The sequence below is a fragment of the Oncorhynchus gorbuscha genome, unplaced genomic scaffold (genome assembly GCF_021184085.1).
Source record: "Oncorhynchus gorbuscha isolate QuinsamMale2020 ecotype Even-year unplaced genomic scaffold, OgorEven_v1.0 Un_scaffold_18:::fragment_4:::debris, whole genome shotgun sequence".
In the NCBI taxonomy this organism is placed as follows: domain Eukaryota; kingdom Metazoa; phylum Chordata; class Actinopteri; order Salmoniformes; family Salmonidae; genus Oncorhynchus; species Oncorhynchus gorbuscha.
The window spans coordinates 71,431-98,735 of NW_025744914.1; the positions used below are offsets into that span (position 1 = coordinate 71,431).

The 27,305-nt window shown below is 43.1% G+C and overlaps 1 protein-coding gene across 1 annotated transcript in view; it reads left to right on the top strand.

The window, feature by feature from the left end:
* LOC124017325 (polypeptide N-acetylgalactosaminyltransferase 9-like) overlaps positions 1-26,501 on the top strand; it is a 96,720-nt gene extending 70,219 nt beyond the window's left edge. Inside the window, exons 5-9 of the mRNA XM_046332580.1 lie at positions 14,528-14,713; positions 18,038-18,175; positions 20,360-20,455; positions 23,469-23,636; positions 24,105-26,501. Coding sequence (XP_046188536.1) covers positions 14,528-14,713; positions 18,038-18,175; positions 20,360-20,455; positions 23,469-23,636; positions 24,105-24,251 — 735 coding nt within the window. The 3' untranslated portion in view covers positions 24,252-26,501. The remainder of the gene's footprint in view (positions 1-14,527; positions 14,714-18,037; positions 18,176-20,359; positions 20,456-23,468; positions 23,637-24,104) is intronic.
* The last annotated feature ends 804 nt before the right edge of the window (positions 26,502-27,305 follow it).

Here is a 27,305-nt window from a genome sequence, read left to right on the forward strand (position 1 = left end):
TAAACAAATACAAAGCACACCTGATGTTAGAATATGACTTCTTCAGGTTACTTTGTCACGCTGGCTCCCGCTCCCCCTCTCTGGCGCTCGAGGGTGCCAGGCTGCCCACTATTACACATACTTGTCACCATCATTATGTGCATTACCGCAAAGAGAAGTTTCAATAGTGCATTACCACAGAATGTTCATCTGTGAAGTGCCTGTGCTTTAATAGAGGCAACATTGAAGATTAGTGTGTGTTTGTTTGATTAAGTCTGTGTTTGTTGTTTGAAACCTAATCATTGATCAGTAAAACGAGAAGTCATCCATTAGTGAATGTATTACAAGGACATCCACAGACTCACAATTAAAGCAAGTAGTTGGTACATCCATCCACAGACTCACAATGAAAGCAAGTAGTTGGTACATCCATCCACAGACTCACAATTAAAGCAAGTAGTTGGTACATCCATCCACAGACTCACAATGAAAGCAAGTAGTTGGTACATTCATCCACAGACTCACAATGAAAGCAAGTAGTTGGTACATCCATCCACAGACACATAATGAAAGCAAGTAGTTGGTACATCCATCCACAGACACATAATGAAAGCAAGTAGTTGGTACATCCATCCACAGACTCACAATGAAAGCAAGTAGTTGGTAAGTTGTAGCCATGCAGGTGCGTATTGAGTAAGTAATGGTAATGGGGCTGATTGATTTCTTAGTCCATTGTCACTCCACGGTTCTCTGCTGTTTAATCTAAGAGAGGGTTTACAGCCAATCGGGGTCATTATGTAGGTTGGTTGAGTGAAATGAAACCATTGAGGGTGGGAGATGGAGGAGGTGAAAGGTTTTTCACAACTATGAAATGGGTCAAAAAGCATCCATATTAATTCAGTGAATGAAACATTAATTAAACACACACACTCACATAAACACACTTGAGTGTTACTGTAAATGAAGGTAACAACAACTTGATTCATATTTGATGTCTGTAATTTCCATGAACATGTCACACTGTACCATATGGCTCAGGGGCTCAGCGGCTCCAACATATTACCTCGATGAATTTCACAGACCCACTTATCAGCAAGAATATGTTTGGCTTATTTGAATATTTGCACAGCATTCTACACTGCTCAAAAAAATAAAGGGAACACTTAAACAACACAATGTAACTCCAAGTCAATGAACTTCTGTGAAATCAAACTGTCCACTTAGGAAGCAACACTGATTGACAATACATTTCACATGCTGTTGTGCAAATGGAATAGACAACAGGTGGAAATTATAGCCAATTAGCAAGACACCCTCAATAAAGGAGTGGTTCTGCAAGTGGTGTCCACAGACCACTTCTCAGGTCCTATGCTTCCTGTCTGATGTTTTGGTCACTTTTGAATGCTGGCAGTGCTTTCACTCTAGTGGTAGCATGAGATGGAGTCTACAACCCACACAAGTGGCTCAGGTAGTGCAGCTCATCCAGGATGGCACATCAATGCGAGCTGTGGCAAGAAAGTTTGCTGTGTCTGTCAGCGTAGTTTCCAGAGCATGGAGGCGCTACCAGGAGACAAGCCAGTACATCAGGAGACGTGGAGGAGGCCGTAGGAGGGCAACAACCCAGCAACAGGACCGCTACCTCCGCCTTTGTGCAAGGAGGAGCAGGAGGAGCACTGCCAGAGCCCTGTAAAATGACCTCCAGTTGGCCACAAATGTGCATGTGTCTGCTCAAATGGTCAGAAACAGACTCCATGAAGGTGGCATGAGAGCCCGACGTCCACAGGTGGGGGTTGTGCTTACAGCCCAACACCGTGCAGGACGTTTGGCATTTGCCAGAGAACACCAAGATTGGCAGGGTAGCCTAGTGGTTAGAGCGTTGGACTAGTAGCCGGAAGGTTGCAAGTTCAAACCCCCGAGCTGACAAGGTACAAATCTGTCTTTCTGCCCCTGAACGGGCAGTTAACTCACTGTTCCTAGGCTGTCATTGAAAATAAGAATTTGTTCTTAACTGACTTGCCTGGTTAAATGAAGGTTCAATTTTTTAAAATTTAAACTGGCACCCTGTGCTCTTTCACAGATGAAAGCAGGTTCACACTGAGCACATGTGACAGACGTGACAGAGTCTGGAGATGCAGTGGGTCAGTCATAGTGTGGGGTGGCATTTCTTTGGGGGGCCGCACAGCCCTCCATGTGCTCGCCAGAGGTAGCCTGACTGCCATTAGGTACCGAGATGAGATCCTCAGACCCCTTGTGAGACCATATGCTGGTGCGGTTGGCCCTGGGTTCCTCCCAATGCAAGACAATGCTAGACCTCATGTGGCTGGAGTGTGTCATCAGTTCCTGCAAGAGGAAGGAATTCATGCTATGGACTGGCCCGCCCGTTCCCCAGACCTGAATCCAATTGAGCACATCTGGGACATCATGTCTCGCTCCATCCACCAATGCCACGTTGCACCACAGACTGTCCAGGAGTTGGCGGATGCTTTAGTCCAGGTCTGGGAGGAGATCCCTCAGGAGTCCATCCGCCACCTCATCAGGAGCATGCCCAGGCGTTGTAGGGCGTGGAGGCCACACACACTACTGAGCCTCATTTTTACTTGTTTTAAGGACATTACATCAAAGTTGGATCAGCCTGTAGTATGGTTTTCCACTTTAATTTTGAGTGTGATCCAGACCTCCATGGGTTGATAAATTTGATTTCCATTGATAATTTTGTGTGATTTTGTGTTCAGCACATTCAACTATGTAAAGAAAAACGTATTTAATACGAATATTTCATTCATTCAGATCTAGGATGTGTTATTTTAGTGTTTCCTTTTTTTTGAGCAGTGTATATTAGTATAGTGCTTGTCACACTATCTCTCAAATACCTCTGCATAATGTATGGTGAATTACAACAAGTTACAACATAAGCTGCCACAAACTGCTAGGGAAAAGATGGAACAGTATATGCTCTGCATAGCAGCAGGCTTCTTGGGGTCATACACTTACAGCATACTGTTATGCAGGTGAATGAGGACCCAAAAGCGACTTGGCGAAAACAGAGTCTTTAATCCAGTAAAGTAAAATACAATCAAAAAACACAATTTCCACTCGTAATGACGAGAACAGACTGGAGACTCGATCTTGAACAGCAGGTTGCCTCGGGAAGGCACTTGAACTTAGCAGACTCAGACACCTGCTCACCACGCAGCATCTGAGGGAAACACGACACGACAGGGCGATACACAAACACAGCACGGTGAACAATAGACAAGGATCCGACAGGGCAGGAACGGAAAACAAGGGGAGAAATAGGGACTCTAATCAGGGAAAAAGATATGGAACAGGTGTGGGAAGACTAAATGATTGATTAGGGGAATAGGAACAGCTGGGAGCAGGAACGGAACGATAGAGAGAAGAGAGAGAGGAAGGGAGAGAGAAAAAGGGGAACGAACCTAAAAAGACCAGCAGGGGGAAACGAACAGAAGGGAAAGCATAATGACAAGACAATATATGACAAAACATGACAGTACCCCCCCACTCACCGAGCGCCTCCTGGCGCTCTCGAGGAGGAACACTGGCGGCAACGGAGGAAATCATAGATCACAAACGGTCCAGCACATCCCGAGAAAGAACCCAACTCCTCTCCTCAGGACCGTAACGGAAAACGATAAAAAGGGAAACTAGGGTACTACTCTAAAAAAAAATGAGACACGGGTAGAGAACTGAAAGCTTAAGAGCAAACAGAACCAAACAGGCCAGGAGAGTAACAACTAGGGACAGACTGAGACACAGCAAGGGCAGGAACAAGAACAGGAGAGATGCGATGGCAGGGAACAGACTGAGACCCAGCAAGACCAGGAGCAGAAGCAGAAAAAAAATTACCAGACTTCTGCGCGCAGTCTGAACACGCAGCCACGAAACGGCGCGTGTCACGCTCCTGAGTAGGCCACCAAAACCGCTGGCGAATAGAAGCAAGCGTACCCCCGAACGCCGGGATGGCCAGCTAACTTGGCAGAGTGAGCCCACTGAAGAACAGCCAGACGAGTAGAAACAGGAACGAAAAGAAGGTTACTAGGACAAGCGCGCGGCGACGCAGTGTGCGTGAGTGCTTGCTTAACCTGTCTCTCAATTCCCCAGACAGTCAACCCGACAACACGCCCAACAGGAAGGATCCCTCGGGATCGGTAGAAGCCACAGCAGAACTAAAGAGACGGGATAAAGCATGAGGCTTGGTGTTCTTAGTACCCGGGCAATAAGAAATAACGAACTCGAAACGAGCGAAAAACAACGCCCAACGAGCATGACGCGCATTCAGTCGTTTGGCAGAACGGATGTACTCAAGGTTCCTTTGGTCAGTCCAAACGACAAAAGGAACGGTCGCCCCCTCCAACCACTGTCGCCATTTGCCTAGGGCTAAACGGATGGCGAGCAGTTCGCGGTTAGCCACATCATAGTTACGTTCCGACGGTGACAGGCGATGAGAAAAATACGCACAAGGGTGGACCCCATCGTCAGTATCGGAGCGCTGGGACAGAATGGCTCCCACGCCCACCCCCGACGCGTCAACCTCAACAATAAACTGTTTAGTGACGTCAGGTGCAACAAGGATAGGAGCGGATGCAAAACGCTTCTTAAAGAGATCAGAACAACAATCATACGACCGGTGAGGAGGAAGGGAGTTGGTTCTGGACCGACTGAAGACCGTGCGCAGACCATGATACTCCTCCGGCACTCCTGTCAAATCACCAGGTTCCTCCTGAGAAGAGGGGACAGAACAAACAGGAGAAATAGCAGACATTAAACACTTCACATGACAAGAAACGTTCCAGGAAAGGATAGAATTACTAGACCAATCAAAAGAAGGATTATGACACACTAGCCAGGGATGACCCAAAACAACAGGTGTAAAAGGTGAACAAAAAATCAAAAAAGAAATGGTCTCACTATGGTTACCAGATACAGTGAGGGTTAAAGGTAGTGTTTCATATAATATACTGGGGAGAGGACTACCATCCAAGGCAAACATGACCGTGGGCTCCCTAACTGTCTGAGAGGAATGTCATGTTCCCGCGCCCAGGCTTCGTCCATAAAACAGCCCTCTGCCCCAGAGTCTATTAATGCACTGCAGGAAGCTGCCGATCCGGTCCAGCGTAGATGGACCGGTAAGGTAGTACATGTACTTGACGGAGAGGACCGTCTAGTAGCGCTTATCAGTCGCCCTCCGCTTACTGATGAGCTCTGGCCTTTAACTGGACATGAAATGACAAAATGACCAGCGGAACCGCAATAGAGACAGAGGCGGTTGGTGATTCTCCGTTCCCTCTCCTTAGTCGAGATGCGAATACCCCCAGCTGCATGGGCTCAACACCTGAGTCAGTGGGGAAAGACGGTAGTGTCGGAGAGAGGGGAGACACAGTTAACGCGAGCTCTCTTCTATGAGCTCGGTGACGAAGATCTACCCGTCGTTCAATGCGAATAGCGAGTTCAATCAAAGAATCCACGCTGGATGGAACCTCCCGAGAGAGAATCTCATCCTTAACCTTAGCGTGGAGTCCCTCCAGAAAACGAGCGAGCAACGCCTGCTCGTTCCAGTTACTGGAGGCAGCAAGAGTGCGAAACTCTATAGAGTAATCCGTTATGGATCGATTACCTTGACATAGGGAAGACAGGGACCAGGAAGCTTCTTTCCCAAAAACTGAGCGATCAAAAACCCTTATCATCTCCTCTTTAAAGTTCAGATAATTGTTAGTACACTCAGCGCTTGCCTCCCAGATAGCTGTGCCCCACTGCCGAGCCCGACCAGTAAGGAGTGATATGACGTAGGCAATCCGAGCTCCCTCTCTTGAGTATGTGTTGGGTTGGAGAGAGAACACTATATCACACTGGGTGAGAAAGGAGCGGCACTCAGTGGGCTGCCCAGAATAACATGGTGGGTTATTAACCCTAGGTTCCGGAGGCTCGGAAGAACCGGAAGTAGCTGGTGACACGAGACGAAGACTCTGATACTGTCCTGAGAGGTCGGAGACCTGAGCGGCCAGGGTTTCAACGGCATGCCGAGCAGCAGACAATTCCTGCTCGTGTCTGCCGAGCATCGCTCCCTGGAGCTCGAGAGTAGAGTAGAGAGAATCCATAGTCGCTGGGTCCATTCTTGGTCGGATCCTTCTGTTATGCAGGTGAATGAGGACCCAAAAGCGACTTGGCGAAAACAGAGTCTTTAATCCAGTAAAGTAAAATACAATCAAAAAACACAATTTCCACTCGTAATGACGAGAACAGACTGGAGACTCGATCTTGAACAGCAGGTTGCCTCGGGAAGGCACTTGAACTTAGCAGACTCAGACACCTGCTCACCACGCAGCATCTGAGGGAAACACGACACGACAGGGCGATACACAAACACAGCACGGTGAACAATAGACAAGGATCCGACAGGGCAGGAACGGAAAACAAGGGGAGAAATAGGGACTCTAATCAGGGAAAAAGATATGGAACAGGTGTGGGAAGACTAAATGATTGATTAGGGGAATAGGAACAGCTGGGAGCAGGAATGGAACGATAGAGAGAAGAGAGAGAGGAAGGGAGAGAGAAAAAGGGGAACGAACCTAAAAAGACCAGCAGGGGGAAACGAACAGAAGGGAAAGCATAATGACAAGACAATATATGACAAAACATGACACATACACTATATGTCCCCTCTGGGCCCAAATGATGCGTCAGAAACGCAGCCAAAACAACATTTTCTAATGAGAGCATTCTCAATGTGTCAGTGGAAGTCCCAAGTGAATGCAATGGGTTACATTTATGCAACCCTGTCCAACAGAAAGGTTCGAGATAGAACTTTTGACGCAACTCATCCTGACTAGGGATCCATCTATCAATCGAATTTGAGTAATGACCTTTATCCTCCTGCCTCAATTCTCTCTGCTATGCCTTATAGCCACATGCACTCAGTGGACCACCATGCATCGTTGCATGTGGTTTGGTATGAAACCACCTTATGTTTGACATAAAGCACAGTGTAAGTCCATGCTAGCACAAATTTATGCAACTGTCGTGTCTTTGGCTGTGCCGGATTAAGTGATATGACATGCTATTCTATAAAATAATTTATCTGTCATTAATATTACCTGATTGAGCTAATCATGTAAATGTAATTAACTAGAGAGTCGGGGCACCACAAAATAATATTTATAGAGCTGTTATCTTCCGAAATAAACTCTTAAAGACCTAGTAATATTTTACATCAATGGCAGTCAATATTAATCGTCATTTTAATTCAGTCTCATCTGAAAGTTGTAAATTCTTGGTTATCTGCACGAACCCTGGCTAACAAGTTGAACCAGCAATACAAAATTGGGTTTAATTATTTATTTACTAAATACCTAATCATACAGAATTACACATACACATAATTAAATCATAACTTGATTACAAATGACGTCATAAAGGAAAACGTCCCTAGCGGGTGGAACAGATATGACTCCATTGTGTCCTCCTCCCAGAGCGCTAAGAACCTTGGCGTGATCCTGGACAATACCCTGTCGTTCTCAACTAACATCAAGGCGGTGGCCCGTTCCTGTAGGTTCATGCTCTACAACATCCGCAGAGTACGACCCTGCCTCACACAGGAAGCGGCGCAGGTCCTAATCCAGGCACTTGTCATCTCCCGTCTGGATTACTGCAACTCGCTGTTGGCTGGGCTCCCTGCCTGTGCCATTAAACCCCTACAACTCATCCAGAACGCCGCAGCCCGTCTAGTATTCAACCTTCCCAAGTTCTCTCACGTCACCCCGCTCCTCCGCTCTCTCCACTGGCTTCCAGTTGAAGCTCGCATCCGCTACAAGACCATGGTGCTTGCCTACGGAGCTGTGAGGGGAACGGCACCTCAGTACCTCCAGGCTCTGATCAGGCCCTACACCCAAATAAGGGCACTGCGTTCATCCACCTCTGGCCTGCTCGCCTCCCTACCACTGAGGAAGTACAGTTCCCGCTCAGCCCAGTCAAAACTGTTCGCTGCTCTGGCTCCCCAATGGTGGAACAAACTCCCTCACGACGCCAGGACAGCGGAGTCAATCACCACCTTCCGGAGACACCTGAAACCCCACCTCTTTAAGGAATACCTAGGATAGGATAAAGTAATCCTTCTCACCCCCCCCTTAAAATATTTAGATGCACTATTGTAAAGTGGCTGTTCCACTGGATGTCATAAGGTGAATGCACCAATTTGTAAGTCGCTCTGGATAAGAGCGTCTGCTAAATGACTTAAATGTAAATGTAAATATGACAGCTTGTTACACAAAAGAAAAGGGTCTGGGTTTGAGTGAAAGAGCGGGAAGACTGAGGAACAAAGGACGAAGCTGTGCTATCGTAAATACAGTATCTTATGCATTCTAAATTACCGCCCATTTGGAAAAGGAAAATGCAATAAATATTTACTCTGCGCTTCGGTAGGTTGGTGGTAGATGGAAGGCCGTGTTGCCCAACCGCGTCCTTCGTCCTTTGAAGAATGTCTCTGCTGGTAAATTGAATACGTTGTAGTAACGCCGTTGTGTGGTAGACGGGATACTCTGTTTGTTCCTTCCTAACCCTCGTTTGCAGCTGCTGTTGCTAACTCAACGGCTAGGAGGTATCACTTCTGTAGTGAATAAGAGTTCAAAGTTCATACCATTCGCAACCAAAGCTCACACTGATGTTGGCTTCGTTCTGTAGTTATTATCTGAACAATTCTGACATCGGACCGTCGTCCTCACGTCCTCGGAACAGGAGATTATATTGTTGTCAAGGGCTTATATAGGAAGGGAGAGGAGGGCGTGTTCGAAAAGTTTTATAGCCCATGTCCCTTCACAGGGGCGGGCCACTGATTGAGCAGAGCCCTATCTTATGAAAACCCAAATCTCACATTTTAGAAGCTAAAATCACATTTCATCCCATTCACAAATATTTCATATTCAAACATTTAAATTGAACAACAATTCCATGTGAATCCAATAACTCTGGTGTAGACTTTCCACTGTAGAGTTTATGTTATCCTATCATTGATGAGAATGTCTCAGATGACAACCGAACTGACATCATATTCATTAAGTACCACCGCATATAATAATAATAATAATAATATATGCCATTTAGCAGACGCTTTTATCCAAAGCGACTTACAGTCATGTGTGCATACATTCTACGTATGGATGGTCCCGGGGATCGAACCCACTACCCTGGCGTTACAAGCGCCATGCTCTACCAACTGCATATGTTCAATTGGTCGGATTACCAGAATATAGTTAATTTCCCCCCACCTTCTGATGTTCCCAGAATCTCTATGTTAACCAAGGGTTTTGCAAATGTAACATCAGTAGGGTAGAGAGAGGAAAAAGGGGGGGAAGAGGTATTTATGAACCTACCCCCAGGCCAACGTCATGACACAACATTAGCGGTACACCTACAGTATAAAGCCCCCATCATGTCAACTATTCCTTACTAACCCCTCCAAAACAATGGTGATGTCACTGCTAGTCAAAAACAAAATTCTCCCTTAGGGAGCTGAATCATTAGTATGTCATTCAAATGCACTGAACAAAAATATAAACACAACATGTAACAATTTCAAAGATTTTACTGAGTTACAGTTCATATAAGGAAATCAGTCAATTGAAATTAATTAATTTGGCTCTAATCTATGGATTTCACAGGACTGGGAATACAGATATGAATCTGTTGGTCACAGATAACTTACAAAAATAGGGTAGGGGCGTGGATCAGAAAATCAGTCAATATCTGGTGTGACCACCATTTGCGTCATGCGGCGCAACACATCTCCTTCGCATAGAGTTGATCAGGATGTTGATTTTGGCCTGTGGAATGTTGTCCCACTCCTCTTTAATGGCTGTGTGAAGTTTCTGGATATTGGCGGGATCTGGAACACACTGTCGTACACGTCGATCCAGAGCATCACAAACGTGCTCAATGGGTGACATGTCTGGTGAGTATGCAGGCCATGGAAGAACTGGGACATTTTAGCTTCCAATAATTGTGTACAGATCCATGCAACATCATGCTGAAACATGAGGTGATGGCGGCAGATGAATGGCACAACAATGGGCCATAGGATCTCGTCACGGTATTTCTGTGCCTTCAAATTGCCATTGATGAAATGCAATTGTGTTCGTTGTCTGTAGCTTATTCCTGCTCATACCTTAACCCCACAGCCACCACGGGGCACTCTGTTCACAACGTTGACATCAGCAAACTGCTCACCCACATGACATCTGCCCAGTACAGTTGAAATGAGGAATTATCCATGGAGAGCCTACTTCTCCAGCGTGCCATTGGCCATCGAAGGTGAGCATTTGCCCACAGAGGTCAGTTACAATGCCAATTTGAAGTCAGGTCAAGACCCTGGGGAGGATGACAAGCATGCAGATGAGCTTCCCTGGGATGGTTTCTGACCATTTGTGAAAGCATTCTTTGCTTGTGCAATCCCACAGTTTCATCAGCTGTCCGGGTGGCTGGTCTATCTTGATCCCGCAGGTGAAGAAACCGGATGTGGAGGTCCAAATCTAACTGTGGTTACACATGCTCTGCGTTTGTGAGGCTGGTTGGACGTACTGCAAAATTCTCTAAAATGACGGAGGCAGCTAATGGTAAAGAAATTAACATTCAGTTCTCTGACAACAGCTCTGGTGGACATACCTGTATTCAGCATGCCAATTGCACGCTGCCTCAAAACTTTAGACATCTGTGGCAGTGAGTTGTGTGACAGAACTACGCATTTTAGAGTGGCCTTTGTCCCCATCACAAGGTGCACCTGTCCACTGATCATGCTGTTTATTCAGCTTCTTGATATGCCTCACCTGATAAATTCTCGTTAACAGGGAAAAAATAAATTTGTGCACCAAATTTGAGGGAAATAAGCTTTTTGTGCATATGGAACATTTCTGACATCTTGTATTTCAGGTCATGAAACAGGGGACCAACACTTTACATGTGGCGTTCATATTTTTGTGCAGTATACAGTTTGTATTTCGGTACGATAGCTTTCTCTGGTGGAGCTCCATGATTTCTTCAGGGTATTTTTCTGTGGCATGCAGGCAGTTGTCTGTATGCTTGTATTCTGAGAATGATGTAAATGTTGGGTTCAGTGGAATGTTAATGGTTTGGAACATCTGTTATGTTGTGATGATCGTTATTAAGAGACTCTCAGGGTGCCGGTGGCTCTGCAGTTTAAAAGACAGGAGAAGTTCATTACCATATGCTGTCCTCTCTAATGTCTTTCTGCTCTGGACAGAGTTTTCATTTAAGCTTTTTCTTTCTCTCTCAAGTTGTGACTTCACTTTCCTTTTTATGCTGTCATTTTGTGTCTGGACAAGAGTCACAGTATTTTTCAGACTGTATTCAATCAATACTTTCAGCAGTGATGGATGTTTTTCTCCAGGATGACATGCATTTACTGTTTTGTTGTATGTATTACCCCTTATGCACAGGCAGACACTATTCAGGACTAATCCGGTGTCAGGGTTTATATGTGTCACAGGAAATTTTCCAGGGACACTCATATTTATGGGCCATTCCAACACACACCCATTTATTAGGCCCCTTTTCACCTACTTCAGCAGAAAATAATGGCCCATGCAACCTAATTGCTGCATCGAGGAAAAGCACTCCTTTGTAAAAAGATAAACAAGGAGGAAGCTATAACAACGAACAGGAAATCCTGCAGATACAAATATTTTCTCTGTCAGAGCCATTTCCCATTTACCATTGTGGAAGATCAGTGATGTTGCTTTCCCTGTAACTGGCTTTGGTCTAGGGTAGATAGATTTATTTCACCATTTGAAACGTCTTACAGATCCGTCCCTTTGTTACCATTTTCGCCTAAAATGACATACAAAAATCTAACTGCCTATACCTCAGGACCTGAAGCAAGAATATGCATATTCTTGATACCATTTCAAAGGAAACACTTTGAAGTTTGTGGAAATGTGTAATTAATGCAGGAGAATATAACACATTAGATCTGGTTAAAGATAATAGAAAGAAAAAAAACATGCTTTTTATTTGATTTTTTACCATCAACATTGAAATGCAAGAGAAAGGTGTCACAACTTCAGCCGAAATTGGTCCCTCTCCTAGTTCGGCGGCGTTCGGTGGTCGACGTCACCGGCCTTCTAGCCATAGCCGATCCACATTTAATTTTCCATTTTCCATTTTCCTGGTTTCAATTCCATCAATTACATGTTGTGTAATTAACCGTCTATTTCTCCCATGTCCTTGTCCGTAATTGGTTCTTGTAGTGCGTGTGTACGTTATGCTAGTGGATACCGGGTTTTGTTTGACCCATTCATTTATTGTTCTGTTTACGGTGGTTTTATGTTTATTAAACGACACCGTTATGAATCAGTTTTTGCTCTCCTGCGCCTGACTTCTCTGCCGCCAGTACGCACCCCGTTACAAAAGGCCAAAATGTATTATTCCAGCCCAGGCACAATTTATATTTTGGCCACTAGATGGCATCAGTTTTGGACTGATCCAATGAACCATTGCATTTATGTTCAAAATGTTGTATCAAGCCTGCCCAAATGTACCTAATTGGTTTATTAATACATTTTCAAGTTCATAATTGTGCACTCTCCTCAAACAATAGCATGGTATTCTTTCACTTTAATAGTTACTGTAAATTATACAGTGCAGTTAGATTAACAAGAATGTAAGCTTTCTGCCTATATTTACATTTTACATTTAAGTCATTTGCAGACGCTCTTATCCAGAGCATCAGATGTGTCTATGTCCTGGGAAATGTTCATGTTACTTACAACCTCATGCTAATCACATTAGGCTACTATGTTAGCTTAACCGTCCCGTGGGGGTTGGGGGAACACCGATCCTGTAGAGGTTAAAACATAATACGACAACACGTGGATAATGCATTTGAAATTATCGATGTATTTCCATTGTGGTCCTTTTAAAATGGCGACTGCACTTCCTGATTTGGCCTCGTTTTGAAGATTGCTCATTAAGAATGCTAGCGGCAATGACTGAAGCTATTTGAGAGTTATCTTAGGGGTATGATTTGATGTGGGTGTGTTATGTTCGCATATTGTGTCCTAACAGGTACGGTTGTTTGTCCCTCCTGAATCACTTTAGCAACAACATAGCCATTTCCTCAAAATAGTCACTTTCTTAAAATAGCCAGAATGATATCTAAGATAAATCAAGAAAGCTGTAATTAATTTAGACGTTTTTGCCAAGGAGTTCCTAGTAACGCAATTTTACATCTAGCAAAGTGTTTGGTGCAGTATATTTGAAGTAAAGAAAATGTGCTAAAAAACTACTCAGTGTACTGCATACAGCCTATTGAGTCAGGACATTGTGTCTGTGCACTCAGGACTGATTTCTGAGAACAATAACATGTCTGCAAGCTGTTAAACTATCGTAAATAAAGCACAAGCTACATGCTGTTTATCAGTGCCCAAAATCACTTGCTAGCTAGCAAAGTTCCAACTCTGTGTTTGTCAAGGAAGCTAGCAAGTAGTAGCCAGCAGGCACATTGAGCAGCCAGGCCACAATCAGCTTATCTAGTCATTGGTGATTGGCGACGTTTGTGCTTCACTGCCGTTTAGGTTTTTACAACTTTCTCACTTACCAGAGTGTGAGTCTGTCAGGCAGTGTTTCATAGGGAATCATGTTACAAAACAGGTCGTGGGAGGACACAAAGGCTCGCGAATGGGAAGTTACAGTTGTGATCACCTCAATTCTCATTTTGCCCAACAAATGATTGACACTATCAAACACATAAGGAAGTGGCCACTCCGTAAAAGGCTTAGTGCCAAGGGTGATTTCAACGTAGCATTGGTGATGTGTTGTCTTATGTAAACTAAACAAGTCTGAGGCACTGTGTAATGGGCAGGTCTGTCTCAATGTCTGGAGGTTCTGGCTGCTATTTTTGGATAAAGCGCATAGCTGATAGCTGAATCAGCACAGCTGCTTCTCTCATGTTAGTGGGCATAGGGCAAGTGGGCGTGATCATAGTTCACACCCAACCCTGCAGTAAGTTTTGACAAACTCACAAAACTCAGTTTTGGACGAGACTGACTTTATTACCAAAATTATCCTATTTACACTTTGTAGTAAATTCTGACACTAGATTGAATGTTTCTGACCCATACCGATGCCAGACAGGCTGTTTAAAACTAAAGAAGATGGTTAAAAAAATGTACAAACATAAACATAGAAGGCCTAGGCTACACAGTAGAACTAGCCTACTAGGCATACTTGGGTTACACAAATAACACACAACAAAATAAAGGACAAGACAACATTGTCATAGGCATAGAGCAGGAATCCCTCAGAAGATCAGTGATCACAGGCTCCTAATCTGAGTTAGATGATGGCTTGATGATGGTGATGCCAGGTGATGCTTGATGCAATTGATGCCACATGAGGGTGATTCAGTTTGCCTGCCAGCTCTGATGTTATCCTCTGCCTCTGTCTAGGCTTTGATGCCTTGTGATGGTGATGGAGTTGGTATACTGCAGGGTCACTGTCTTCTCTCTGCTGTTCTCTCCTCTAGGTGTGGCAGTGTGGGGGGAGCATGGAGGTGCTTCCCTGCGCCAGAGTGGCGCACATCGAGCGGACCAAGAAGCCATACAACAATGACATTGACTACTATGCCAAAAGGAACGCCCTGCGGGCCGCCGAGGTCTGGATGGATGAGTACAGGTCCCACGTCTACATGGCCTGGAACATCCCCATGAATGTGAGTGTAACCATAGTCTCACAGCACCTGACCTATGAAGAAACCTAGAATGGCTAGAGTTGTGGTTTTTGTATCCATAGGAAAATAATGACATTATATGACACAACAGGCATTCTATTGCTAATCTAAAGGAACATTGCTTGAGACCTGAAGACTTGTGGTTCACAACGCAGCTGGTCACAAGAGCCTGGCTGGTCTTTCACCCCATCTATCCATCCATCCATCCATCCATCCCATCCTCACCACTTGTTCATTCAGACCAGCAGCCTGTTCTGTGCCGAGCGGGGTGGGCCCCTCTAGACAGACTGCTAGGCCTCAATGGATATTCAGATTTCATTCCACTCGACCTTCAGAGCAGCTCAGTGAGATCTGAACGACGACGTCAGGCTCTGAGTGGTGGAGCGGAGTGAAGAGCTGAAACCGAATGAATGACTAATTTAATCAGTGCCACTTTCATACACATCAGTTAAGACGTAATTGCTTTCAAGGGCCTTTGAAATAGGCGTGGAAAATAATAAACAGCCATTTTCAATAATAAATAAAAAGGGATTAATGGCGAATACTAATTGCCATGTCTAGTAAAGGAGTACTGCAATGATCTGAGTTGCACAGTGGGCGGTGACAATGCTTTAAAACATAGCCTGGTAGTAATTGTAATGTTTTCAAGACATTATTGTCATTAGAAACAAACTTTGGATTGTGTTTCACTCAAACAAGGCCTCCTGCACAGGGGCACATTACGGTAATGATCCCAGGGAGGCCAATTCTTCTGTTAACATGGCAGAACGGTCATTCAAAACACAGGGAGAGGCACAATGGATACAGGCAAGAGGACAGTAACTAAGACAGCACCCTATTAAACAAACTGCCTCATCGCCCAACATTCTTCGTCCAGTTTAATTACGAACACAGTGGTACAGTGCTCTATTAACCCTCTGTCCCATGGTGCAGACTTATTTTGTACATAATGCTATAACTAATATGTCTCCCATTCCCAACACCACACACACAGGATCACATAGTCTTGTTATTGGTTAGAGAGGCTGGAGGAGAACGCAATTACTCCGGTAGGAGGGCAGGGTCTGATTCACTGTGATTACCACCATCATGTAGCCCAAACAACATCTCTCATGGAATGCATCTGTTATAGCTAATAAAAATAACAGAGGACAATGCCAGTGCTCATTATTCACAGATATTAAAATATGGCTGATACCTGTGGCTCAATGTAGTGAAGTATGCTTAAAGGTCCAGTGCAATCAAAACATGAATTGCCTGTGTTTTGTATACACTGAGAGTACAAAACAGAAGAAACACCTTCCTAATATTAAGTTGCAACCCCCTTTGCCCTCAGAACAGCCTTAATTTGTCGGGCATGGACTACAAGGTGTCGAAAGTGTTCCACAGGGATGCTGGCCCATGCTGACTCCAATGCTTCCCACAGTTGTGTCAAGTTGGCTGGACGTTCTTTGCGTGGTGGACCATTCTTAATACACATGGGAAATTGTTGAGCGTGAAAAACCCAGCAGTGTTGCAGTTCTTGACCCACTCAAACCGGTGCGACTGGCAGCTGCTACCATACCTTTTCAAAGGCACCAAAAATATTCTGTCTTGCACATTCACCCTCTGAATTGCACACATACACAATCCATGTCTCAATTGACTCCAGGCTTAAAAATCCTTCTTTAACCTGTCTCCTCCCCTTCATCTACACTGATTGAAGTGGATTTAGGTGACATCAATAAGGGATCATAGCTTTCATCTGCATTCACCTGGTCAGTTTATATTATAGAAAGAACAATGTTTTGTACACTCAGTGTATATTTCCACACTATAAAGTTGGAATAATAATGATAATGCTGTTTTATTGTAAGAGCTGTTTGAAAATACCTCCTGAAATTTCAGCCTGTTTTGGTGGAATGTAGTTTTGGCCTGTCTTGTTACATCACAAGACCAATAAGAAAGAGAGTTCCAAACGTCTCTGCCAATAGTTTTCAGTTTCCCCCTCCCCACTTAAGAAATTGCTCTTTGCTAAGAAGCTATTTATGTTTTATTTTTGGCAATTTTAATAAAACAATCACAGTAAAATACTTAATTGAAACCAACAAATTAATTGATATTTAAGGTTTAGAAACAGCTGCGGTCCAAACAGAAACAGGCTGCAGTACAAACACTTAAAAGACACACTCTCGTCCACTTACCCTCGCCTTATGCCCTTGGGGGAATCCCCGTTGCCATCTTGGAAGACAGTCCAAATGATTGGCCAGGCAAGGGAATCAACATAAGCCCTCGTTTTTAGTCGGCTTTGCGAGTTTACAATTATGTTCTCTCCGGGGCCTGAAACTCCCCATAATTCAATTTGCGACGATTGTACATCCACTAAGAAAAGTCTGCGAAAATGTAAAAACAACATCAATGGAGAAGTCAACGTACAAGTGTAAGTAAAAACGAATGCAAATCATTTTGAAATTGTGCTACCTTTGCACATGACGGCACAAACACGTCTCGTAAGTTGTTTGGTCTTCTTTTGGAAATTGTAGAAATAAAACATTTTTCTTCTTCAGAAGTTCCAGCTAGGCAGGCTAACGTCGGTTAGCTAATACATTTGCTAGCTATCACACGGTAGGCATATATGAATAATTCTATGTAATATAAGTAGACATGCAATCACAATTGACTATAGCGCATGTAAAGTACCCACAAGCTACCGGTGGCTGAGGGCACAATCATCGCGGGTTGAACGAGTGACAAATTTCAGGCCAAGGGTGGTCCATTTCAAAATCATTCCTTCCTCCCTCGCCACTTGCCCTGCAAGTGTATACTCATCAGATGTCATCAGAAGTGTCCCCTTAATTTGAGGGCTAGGGTGTGTCTTTTCATTGTTTGGTCCGCCTGCATTGAGCCTTTCTCTTAATGAGGCAGTGCATGTCTGCTGTGGAGGCCAGGGCACAGTGCAGACCTCAGAGCAGAGCAGTTATTAAGCATTCCCCAAATCAATTTGGGAAGCCACCTCCATGCACAACGCTGCTCGGCGTGGCAGGGCCATGAACACTCATAATTAAGCAGCTGATTAGAATTTGCACAGCATACTGTCATGTCTAATGAAAGAACAATGATTGTCCCACATGACAGCCTCCATCCATCTCTTAACCAAATACACTCTTCTTCTCTCAGGCTCCTTCACTTTTTTCTTTTTCCATCCTTCCTCCTTCCACAAATCTTGTGAGGCCTCCATTTTTCTAATTACATGAACAGTAGTCATATATTGCTTAGCTTAAGTCATTGTGTCCTGGTTTAATGTAATTTCTCTGTGTTTGCTGCCAGAACCCTGGGGTTGACTATGGGGACGTGTCTGAGCGGGTGGCCTTGAGGAAGAGGCTGCAGTGTCGGAGCTTCCGCTGGTACCTGGAGAATGTCTACCCAGAGATGCGCATCTACAACAACACCATCACATATGGGGAGGTAAGACATTCCCTATTCACTATCAATAATAGGTTTACAATACAAAAACATAATCAGGTTTTGAGTGGAAGACCTGTACTGGATGTAGTGGAAGACCTGTACTGGATGTAGTGGAAGACCTGTACTGGATGTAGTGGAAGACCTGTACTGGATGTAGTGGAAGACCTGTACTGGATGTAGTGGAAGACCTGTACTGGATGTAGTGGAAGACCTGTACTGGATGTAGTGGAAGACCTGTACTGGATGTAGTGGAAGACCTGTACTGGGTGTAGTGGAAGACCTGTACTGGGTGTAGTGGAAGTACTGGGTGTAGTGGAAGACCTGTACTGGGTGTAGTGGAAGACCTGTACTGGGTGTAGTGGAAGACCTGTACTGGGCGTAGTGGAAGACCTGTACTGGGCGTAGTGGAAGACCTGTACTGGGCGTAGTGGAAGACCTGTACTGGGCGTAGTGGAAGACCTGTACTGGGCGTAGTGGAAGACCTGTACTGGGCGTAGTGGAAGACCTGTACTGGGTGTAGTGGAAGACCTGTACTGGGCGTAGTGGAAGACCTGTACTGGGCGTAGTGGAAGACCTGTACTGGGCGTAGTGGAAGACCTGTACTGGGTGTAGTGGAAGACCTGTACTGGGTGTAGTGGAAGACCTGTACTGGGTGTAGTGGAAGACCTGTACTGGGACCTGTAGTGGAAGACCTGTAGTGGAAGACCTGTAGTGGAAGACCTGTACTGGGCGTAGTGGAAGACCTGTACTGGGCGTAGTGGAAGACCTGTACTGGGCGTAGTGGAAGACCTGTACTGGGCGTAGTGGAAGACCTGTACTGAATTCAATTTTCACGACACGATACAAAAACAGAAGGAATATGCGCAGCCTACTGTGTGTTTGAAGAAAGCTGACAATAACATTCTACAAAGAATAAAAACATCACATTAGTTTGCCAAGAGATCATTAATTCATCAACCCACACATTCTTGAAATCTCCTTCAGTCTTCTGTTGAATTATCTTGTCTCTTGCAGTGATTGCAGAGTGTGCTTTGTTGTAAGGAATGCTTCAGTATAAGAAGTAGTGTTTGTTTTAATATCACATACAGTGTTAGGCAAGATATGTTTAAATACTGTATGCACAAGCAATCTATCGTCAACAGTGTATTTCATCCCGTCTGCGCTTCAAAGATTACATGTTGAAGGGAAATTAATTAATTCAGAGGGAGTCATCGAAAGGTAAAGGTATCATGTTTCCATAGCAACACGGCACAGCTACAAGATTCAATGCAATTTCCCCGTAATGAGATTTAATTAAACAGTTATTAGCTTTCGATGCCTACTTGATTGTTTTGAGCTCGACTGCACAACCCTGCACAGCAAAAAAGATTCTGACAGGACTAGAAATTGAATGCAAGAAGTCAGTCAATTCGTAATCATTGTAAAATAAAAGTCAAGCCTTTTACTTATTGATTTCAAATTCAGAGAAGGGGAAGGAAATCAGCCTTTTCAAATATATGGCTGACATATATCCGAAGTAAACTACAAATTCATCAAGCAGCACAGTGTTGGTGGCCCTGGTTCTTCTACAGTCTTGATATGAATGCTCTCTACGCCGGCGTCTTGCAAATGGATTCCTCAAAGCAGCTCCCATTTAGGTGGCACTATTTCAAATCTGCGACAAGCCACGGAACAGTTACCTTGTGTTGCCACAGCGCAGCAGCTGAAGCTCATCTGTCATTGGAACTTCAGCTGCACCCCCTGCACTGACCAGACCAGCAGAGCGGAGCCTATCTGACAACACAACATGATAGATATCTTCACAGGGTGGAAATAAAGTGATACACATTCAAATCACATACCTCCAGCAACACATAACTCCCCTAACACACACTACCATCTGGACTAGGAGTGTAGAACATTGACGAGGTTTTCGTTGCATACATGATACCCTATCTTAGAATAAAATGAAATCTCTCATTACTATAGTGTGTAGATGATTTGTTTATGAGACATGGTGAGATGACAAAGTGACATTGCATTTACTAAGGGACAGATTTATTTAAGAGTTACCTTTTACAGTGTTAGATAAGACTGTTATAACAACCGTTTTGAGTTTATACGTTTTTATTTCCTTCTCGAAATAACAAATGCAAACTTTAATCTGAATCAGGAACATTAAGGTCTATGCCTGTTGTGTTGCAGGTCAGAAACAGTAAGGCCAGTGGCTACTGTCTGGACCAGGGATCAGAGGACGATGACAAAGCCATCCTCTATCCCTGCCACGGGATGTCCTCACAGGTTAGCAGATTTCACTCCTATTAGCTTTGATATATTTACAAATAATAATGTACCTTTTTTCTTCAACAAATAAGTGTTTAAGCATTATTCTTACATTACACAATGTAATGCCATGGTATCTCATTATTAACAGCCAAGCAAAATAACATTTCATTTTGGGGGAAAAGCTCAGACTTGTGAATATATTCTGCTAAATGTGGTTTTAAGAAGTCTAGGCACTACAAAGTCCTCCTGAAGTGGAAGTAATTCATCAGCCAGTAGATTCTTGCTTTCCTATTGGTTTGTTCTAATATTCTAATCCATGGCCTCTAGAGCCCCCTGGAAGTTTCATTAGAGAATGTTCACTAGGTGCTGACCTGTGAGTGCCAGGGCAAAAGGGGCTTTGACTATTTTTGTTGTGCACATGCAGCAAAACTAAAGCTCATGCCTGAGAAACAAGCATGCAAATATTATTCATGGCTGATTTTTTTTTCCCCTCCAGATGCGGAGTGACATGTTTATTATCAGTCGCATGCTGAATATAAATAAATTGTTGAGCACTGGGTGGCTCTTTCCTCCTTCCCTCCTTCTGAGAGAGCTCAGTGCAGTCCAGTAATGTAAAGCTACATCAAGTCTTTAATCCTAACCTCAGGGGAAATAAACAAATGGAAATTAATTTTATGCCATTGCATCATTAGATTACAACGATGACTGGCACTATGCTACTACACAGGACCCAATTCAATTTTTGGAGCCGTTTAGATTTTACTGAACCTTTCCAATTCTGTATGAAAAATGTAATTGTGCTGAGTAAATCTTTATTGTGCCTCTTAAAAGTCTCTCTGTTTCTACCATGCCTCCTGTAAGGAGATTTAAAACCAGGAGGACAATGGCACACCTTGTCCATTTGGCTAATCCTAATATAGGGCATGGCAGAGGATGGAGGTTCCAGGCCCAGGGTCTCCCCACTCAACCCCCTGGCTCACCCCAGCAGGAATCTCAGCTATGTATGGTGTACATGGAGCACTGGATGTTGCTCCCTGTTTTCTATTTTCACCACTTATGCTAAGAGGCCTCTTAAGCCCCCAGCCAGGAGCTCTGTAGTAGTCATGGCCTGCATACCAAATTGCACCCTTCCCCCTATATAGTACCCTAATTTTGACCAGGGCCATAGGGAATATGGTGCCATTTGGGACACAAACAGGGTGTTTCACATCAAACACAGGTATCCTGCTGTGGCTCAGCCCCCATAGGGAGAGGACATGTCCTGTCTTCTGTCCAGGCTACACTGAGCATGCCTGCCTGGGCCATACATGTAACATAAGCCTGCATGGCCCCTCACAAAGTACAGTAATCTCAGTGGGACATTGCAGTGCTGTCGCTCCATGGTAGAGCGAGGGGCGGAGGAGGGATTACTGTAGCAGGTAGTCTCCCTCAAATACTTCCTCCTATACAATAAAACATCATTTAATGTGCCTCTACCCTACTGTGTTAATGAGCCAATTAGTGAACACATGATTAGCCTGACCCAAAGAGGCTCCCCCCAAACCTTACGGCGTCAAGAAAGTCATTGAGCATCAGCTTCTAATATAATGCTTTGAGAACAGGTTGATTGGCTTGGCAGAATAATTTTGTTATGTAGGCTAAGTATTTGTAATAGTAACATTTTAACTGCATTAGGAAATAAAGGCATCTACTCCGTAACGCTGTCAACACATTTTAACAGGGATTATGTCTTTGGCCTGTGCCCAGTTCTCGTTTACATTACTGATAAATCATCTTGTGATGCCATTTACTACACATTTCACGACCTGTAAACACAAGGATAGAAAATCCGTTTGAGGTATTTTGAAGGAAGAAAAAGAAGAGTGAAATGAATGAATTACAAAATAAATCACTTGATCCTTTACGATCTATTAGCCTTGCTGCCAGGCAGGAACCCACTTCCAAACAGAATTTTGCAGCAGACAGCATATAGTTTTAAAAACCTTTATTGGTATTTGAAACACTTTCTCTTGGTATTTCAATATAAATAGTGAAAGGGCAATCAGCTACAGGATATTAACCAGGCTAAAGGTAGTAAAAGTTTATATTTTTTTACTCAAACCATAGCCTCCTTCAAACAAGTGTACCTTAAAGTCTGGACAAGTACGTGTCAATATATTTTTCATATGTTCCAAATTGGTGTCTCTTAATCGTTAAGGTTTTTATGAGTGCAGTACTCTGCTAAAAGGGCACCCAGTCAGCTTCAGTCATAGCGACAGTACAGCCTGTTAGCCCCACATGAGCTGGCTGGTATATAGTTTTATCCACCTCAGAGTATTTGGTTTAAGAGAGTGGTAACAGAAAATATAAACCGGCAGCTATCAGCAGCCATTCATTCAGCTGCAAGGCTCACATATTCTCCATCTAAGCCTAGTCCTCAACAGTATGGGTTCAAAAGCATTCTGTTACATTGATCACCCTCCTCTTGTTCTGGTTCATACAGTTACGTGTAGCTCCGTTACAATACCCACTCTTAGCTGGATGACTGGGGAACAATGGAGAAGAGCAGCATTTCACAGTGTGTGTCAAGTGGGTTGTATTGAAGACCCCCTTATCTTTGGCATCTAATTTCTGTGAGAGGATCAGTGTAATGAATAATATATGTTAACTCTACTGTATCCTTATGTAAAAGATATGAGGCACAGACATACACTATTTCATGGACTGGATTAAACATCTAGGGATAATATTTGGTTGCAAAAATCTTTAGCATTAATGAACTATATACTTTCTATCTGTATATAATGCCCTAGGAAAGTCACAATAGACTTAGCTCCAAAAATATTAAGATAATTGAAGTCCGCATACGGTTAATGAATTTGCTCATTGAATCAGAGTTGGAAGATGAAAATACCTTCCAGTGCACTGCAATATCTATGAACTACTTGCCAATTTTGTTTTCAGCATTTACACAAATGTACAGTATTTTGGATCCATGCTTATTTTTGATACAATCAAATGAACTGCCTGATGTTCATCTCTGTTACAGCTTGCCCGTTACTCAACAGAGGGGCTTCTACAACTAGGACCTCTAGGGTCAACCACCTTTCTGCCTGACACCAAATGTCTCATCGACGACGGAAGAGGGCGCACGCCCAGCTTGAAAAAATGTGACTCTGTTTCGCGGGTTTCCCAGAGGCTGTGGGATTTTACACAGGTAAAAACAAAACACAAATGGATTCAAATCTAATAATTGATCAATGTTTCTGGCTTCTTTGGAATAACTGAGTCATGTAATGCATACATATAGAGGCATTGAGGTCAAATAAATTGTTCTGTATAATACGATGAGCCATGTGCTAAATGTTAGATTAAATGTGGTTGCTGCTGGTAAAGGTACCTCCATTGCAGAAGACTATGCAAAATCCCACTGAGTCATAGCAAATCACATTTCCCACTTTCATTCAGTGCATTTGCATTCACAACTGGCTCAAAGAAGGATAATAGCAACGTGGATTCTACTTTGAAGTGTGCCAGTACTGAGTATAATAACACTATTTGAACCATAATATCTACCATCAGGATTATAGAGAGTGATTTGAGGTTATGCAAAGTTATTTGGAAGAATGTGTTCTTTTTCAATCTCAGTGTTACTGATATGATCTTATCCCATCTTGTTTTGCAGAATGGTCCAATCATCAGCAGGGACACTGGACGGTGCATGGAGGTGGAGATGTCCAAAGATGCCAACTTCGGCCTTCGATTGGTGGTGCAGAGGTGTTCTGGTCAAAAGTGGATGATACGGAACTGGATAAAGCATCCGAAGCATTGAGGCAAGACATTTCCTCTGAGAAAAGAATACCATTTCAGTCTTGGAGGGCAAACCCATGGACAGCAGTCTGAGAGCATTCCATATGAGATAGCTATAGGCCCTGGGACTGATGAGATGAGTAGTTCACAGTTTGTGGACTCTTCTATGGACTGTGTGCACTGTGCCCTCCCCTTAGGGCATAGAGCTTTCAACTGCTGAATCTTTAGAAGAAGATATGTTTTCAGCTGAGCTGGGGGTCAAACATGGAGAGCATACCATAGGCCTACAGCGAGCTATACAGTACTGTTTGAAATGCTTTTTTTTACAGAACATCCACCTATGTAGAAAATTAATAATAAGACAATGGAATTCAACTCCTAAGGGGGTTCAACACTGACAATGACAAGCAATGTGTATTTGGTATAAAGCCAATCCCAGGAATCTTTGCAGATCAAAATATGAAATTGCTTATTAGTCACCATATCAACTTGTAATTACTTCAGGCTATCATTTGGAGAATTTCATTGGACATTTCGCTATCCTGTTAAAGAGATTTAATATGTTTCAAAAAGCTGTTCATCCTCCCGATGAACTGATCAGGATGCAAAGCAACTACTGTTCTCACAAATACAAAAGGATATCCATTTCTCTTTTTCTTTTTGGCTGTATTGCTCGCCACTGATTATCAGAGCAATAACGTGCCTTTTCCCATCCTTATGAGTCATCTGACCAGGGAATGTCAATTCCACAAGCATGTACAAATTAGTTTAAAGTAATTAATATATAAACCAGCGTAAAAATGGCTAAATAATAGTAATGTTGTAAAATTGATATTAGTCCAAGAACAGTTAAGATAATAAAAATGTTTATGACCCAGGAGTACATTTTGTAAAACTGGATTCATTCAAGAATTCTAGATTATTCACAGAGCAAGGTAGTGTATATATTGGAACATTCCAAGATTTCTAAAGATGTTCCTTACTCACAATGCTGTTCACTGCATGTTACATGGAAGCCCGGGCCTATTTTTACAGATGTAAAGACAGATGCTGGTGGTTGTTTTACACTGACAGCGAGCACAATTATCTGCCTTTGTTGTGTTTCCACTTAGTCTCCTACTGGATACTGGCCTCAACTCTCTAATCATTAAAACCCACCCACAGGATAGCATGTTTTCACAAAGTACTGAAAGCTTTCCAATTTATTATGCTCAGCAAGAAACTTTTTCCCCACTGTATTTTCTGATGCCCGGCCAACTTTGAAGATAAATAATTCTTCTCTAAACCTTTTTGGTACCATATTTTGTGCCTCATTCATTCTAATGAATGGTCAAAATGTAGAAATGCAAATGACATTTTCTTGACAAGTGAATTATATTTTTTAAATCTGTTGTCACATTTGCTAGAATAAATGTCGGACCAAGGCGCAGCAGATGTTGAGTTCCACATTTTAATGATAAAGTGAAACTTAAGACAAAAATAAACAACAAACTGTGTCTACAGAGGTGCCACATGCACTAACTCAAAACAATATCCCATAAACAAAAGTGGGAAAAACAGATACTTAACCCATTTAATCCTGAATTTTTCCAAGACATGAAAATATCCAAATCAAGTGTTATTAGTAACCCTTTGAAGTAATCAATCATTATGGAAAAATAGGTGAAAAGTTGTGTTTTATGGTCGGTCACAATTGTGACCGGTGGGATAATGTCACATATGCTAAATTAACATATTTCTCCTATGCTATTATCAAAGTTCTTATAAATCCCAACCCAGTTATTAACACATTTAAAACTGTCCCTGGCAGTCCCAGGTATTGCCTCTAGAATGCCCCGTCACATTCTAGTGTGACTATTTTACACATCAAAGACCCTTATACAACACCATATGAATAATGAGAGCAAAGACAAAAAAACAACCATCAACATATTTCAATATTGTAACATACATTGTAACATTGTTACTTTAGTACAATATTAATTGAAACATTAATATTGTAACATTTGAACATGCACTTTAGTGTAACATTGTCAGTGACATTTTAGTGCAACATTCACTAACAACTGAATAGCAGTCCTGTGATTCATTCCCACTGAACATAAAGGTAACATTTAGGAGAGGTAGCCTGTAGAATATGCATTCAAGTAGAGGCCTACACTAAACAAAATACAATTACACACATATATATATATAAATAAAAAGCACCACTGCACAATGAGTGCATATATATATATATATATATACACACAGTGGGAACAAGTATTTGATAACCTACAAAAAGCGGCAGTGTTTCCTACTTACAAAGCATGTAGAGGTCTAATTTTTATCGTAGGTACACTTCAACTGTGAGACACGGAATCTAAAACAAAAATCCAGAAAATCACATTGTATGATTTTTAAGTAATTAATTTACATTTTATTGCATGACATAAGTATTTGATACATCAGAAAAGCTGAACTTAATATTTGGTACAGAAACCTTTGTTTGCAATTCAATTCAGATCATAGGTTTCCTGTAGTTCTTGATCAAGTTTGCACACACTGCAGCAGGAATTTTGGCCCACTCCTCCATACAGACCTACTCCACATCCTTCAGGTTTCGGGGCTGTCGCTGGGCAATATGGACTTTCAGCTCCCTCCAAAGACTTTCCATTGGGTTCAGGTCTGGAGACTGGCTAGGCCACTCCAGGACCTTGAGATGCTTCTTCTTACGGAACAACTTCTTACTTGCCCTGGCTGTGAGTTTCGGGTTGTTGTCAGGCTGGAAGACCCATCCACGACTCATCTTCAATGCTCTTACTGAGGGAAGGTTCTTGGCCAAGATCTTACGATATGGCCCCATCCATCCTCCCCTCAATACGGTACGGTCGTCCTGTCCCCTTTGCAGAAAAGCATCTCCAAAGAATGAGGTTTCCACCTCCATGCTTCACGGTTGGGATGTTGTTCTTGGTGTTGTACTCATCCTTCTTCTTCCTCCAATCATGGCGAGTGGAGTTTAGACCAAAAATCTATTTTTGTCTCATCAGACCACACGACCTTCTCCCATTCCTCCTCTGGATCATCCAGATGGTCA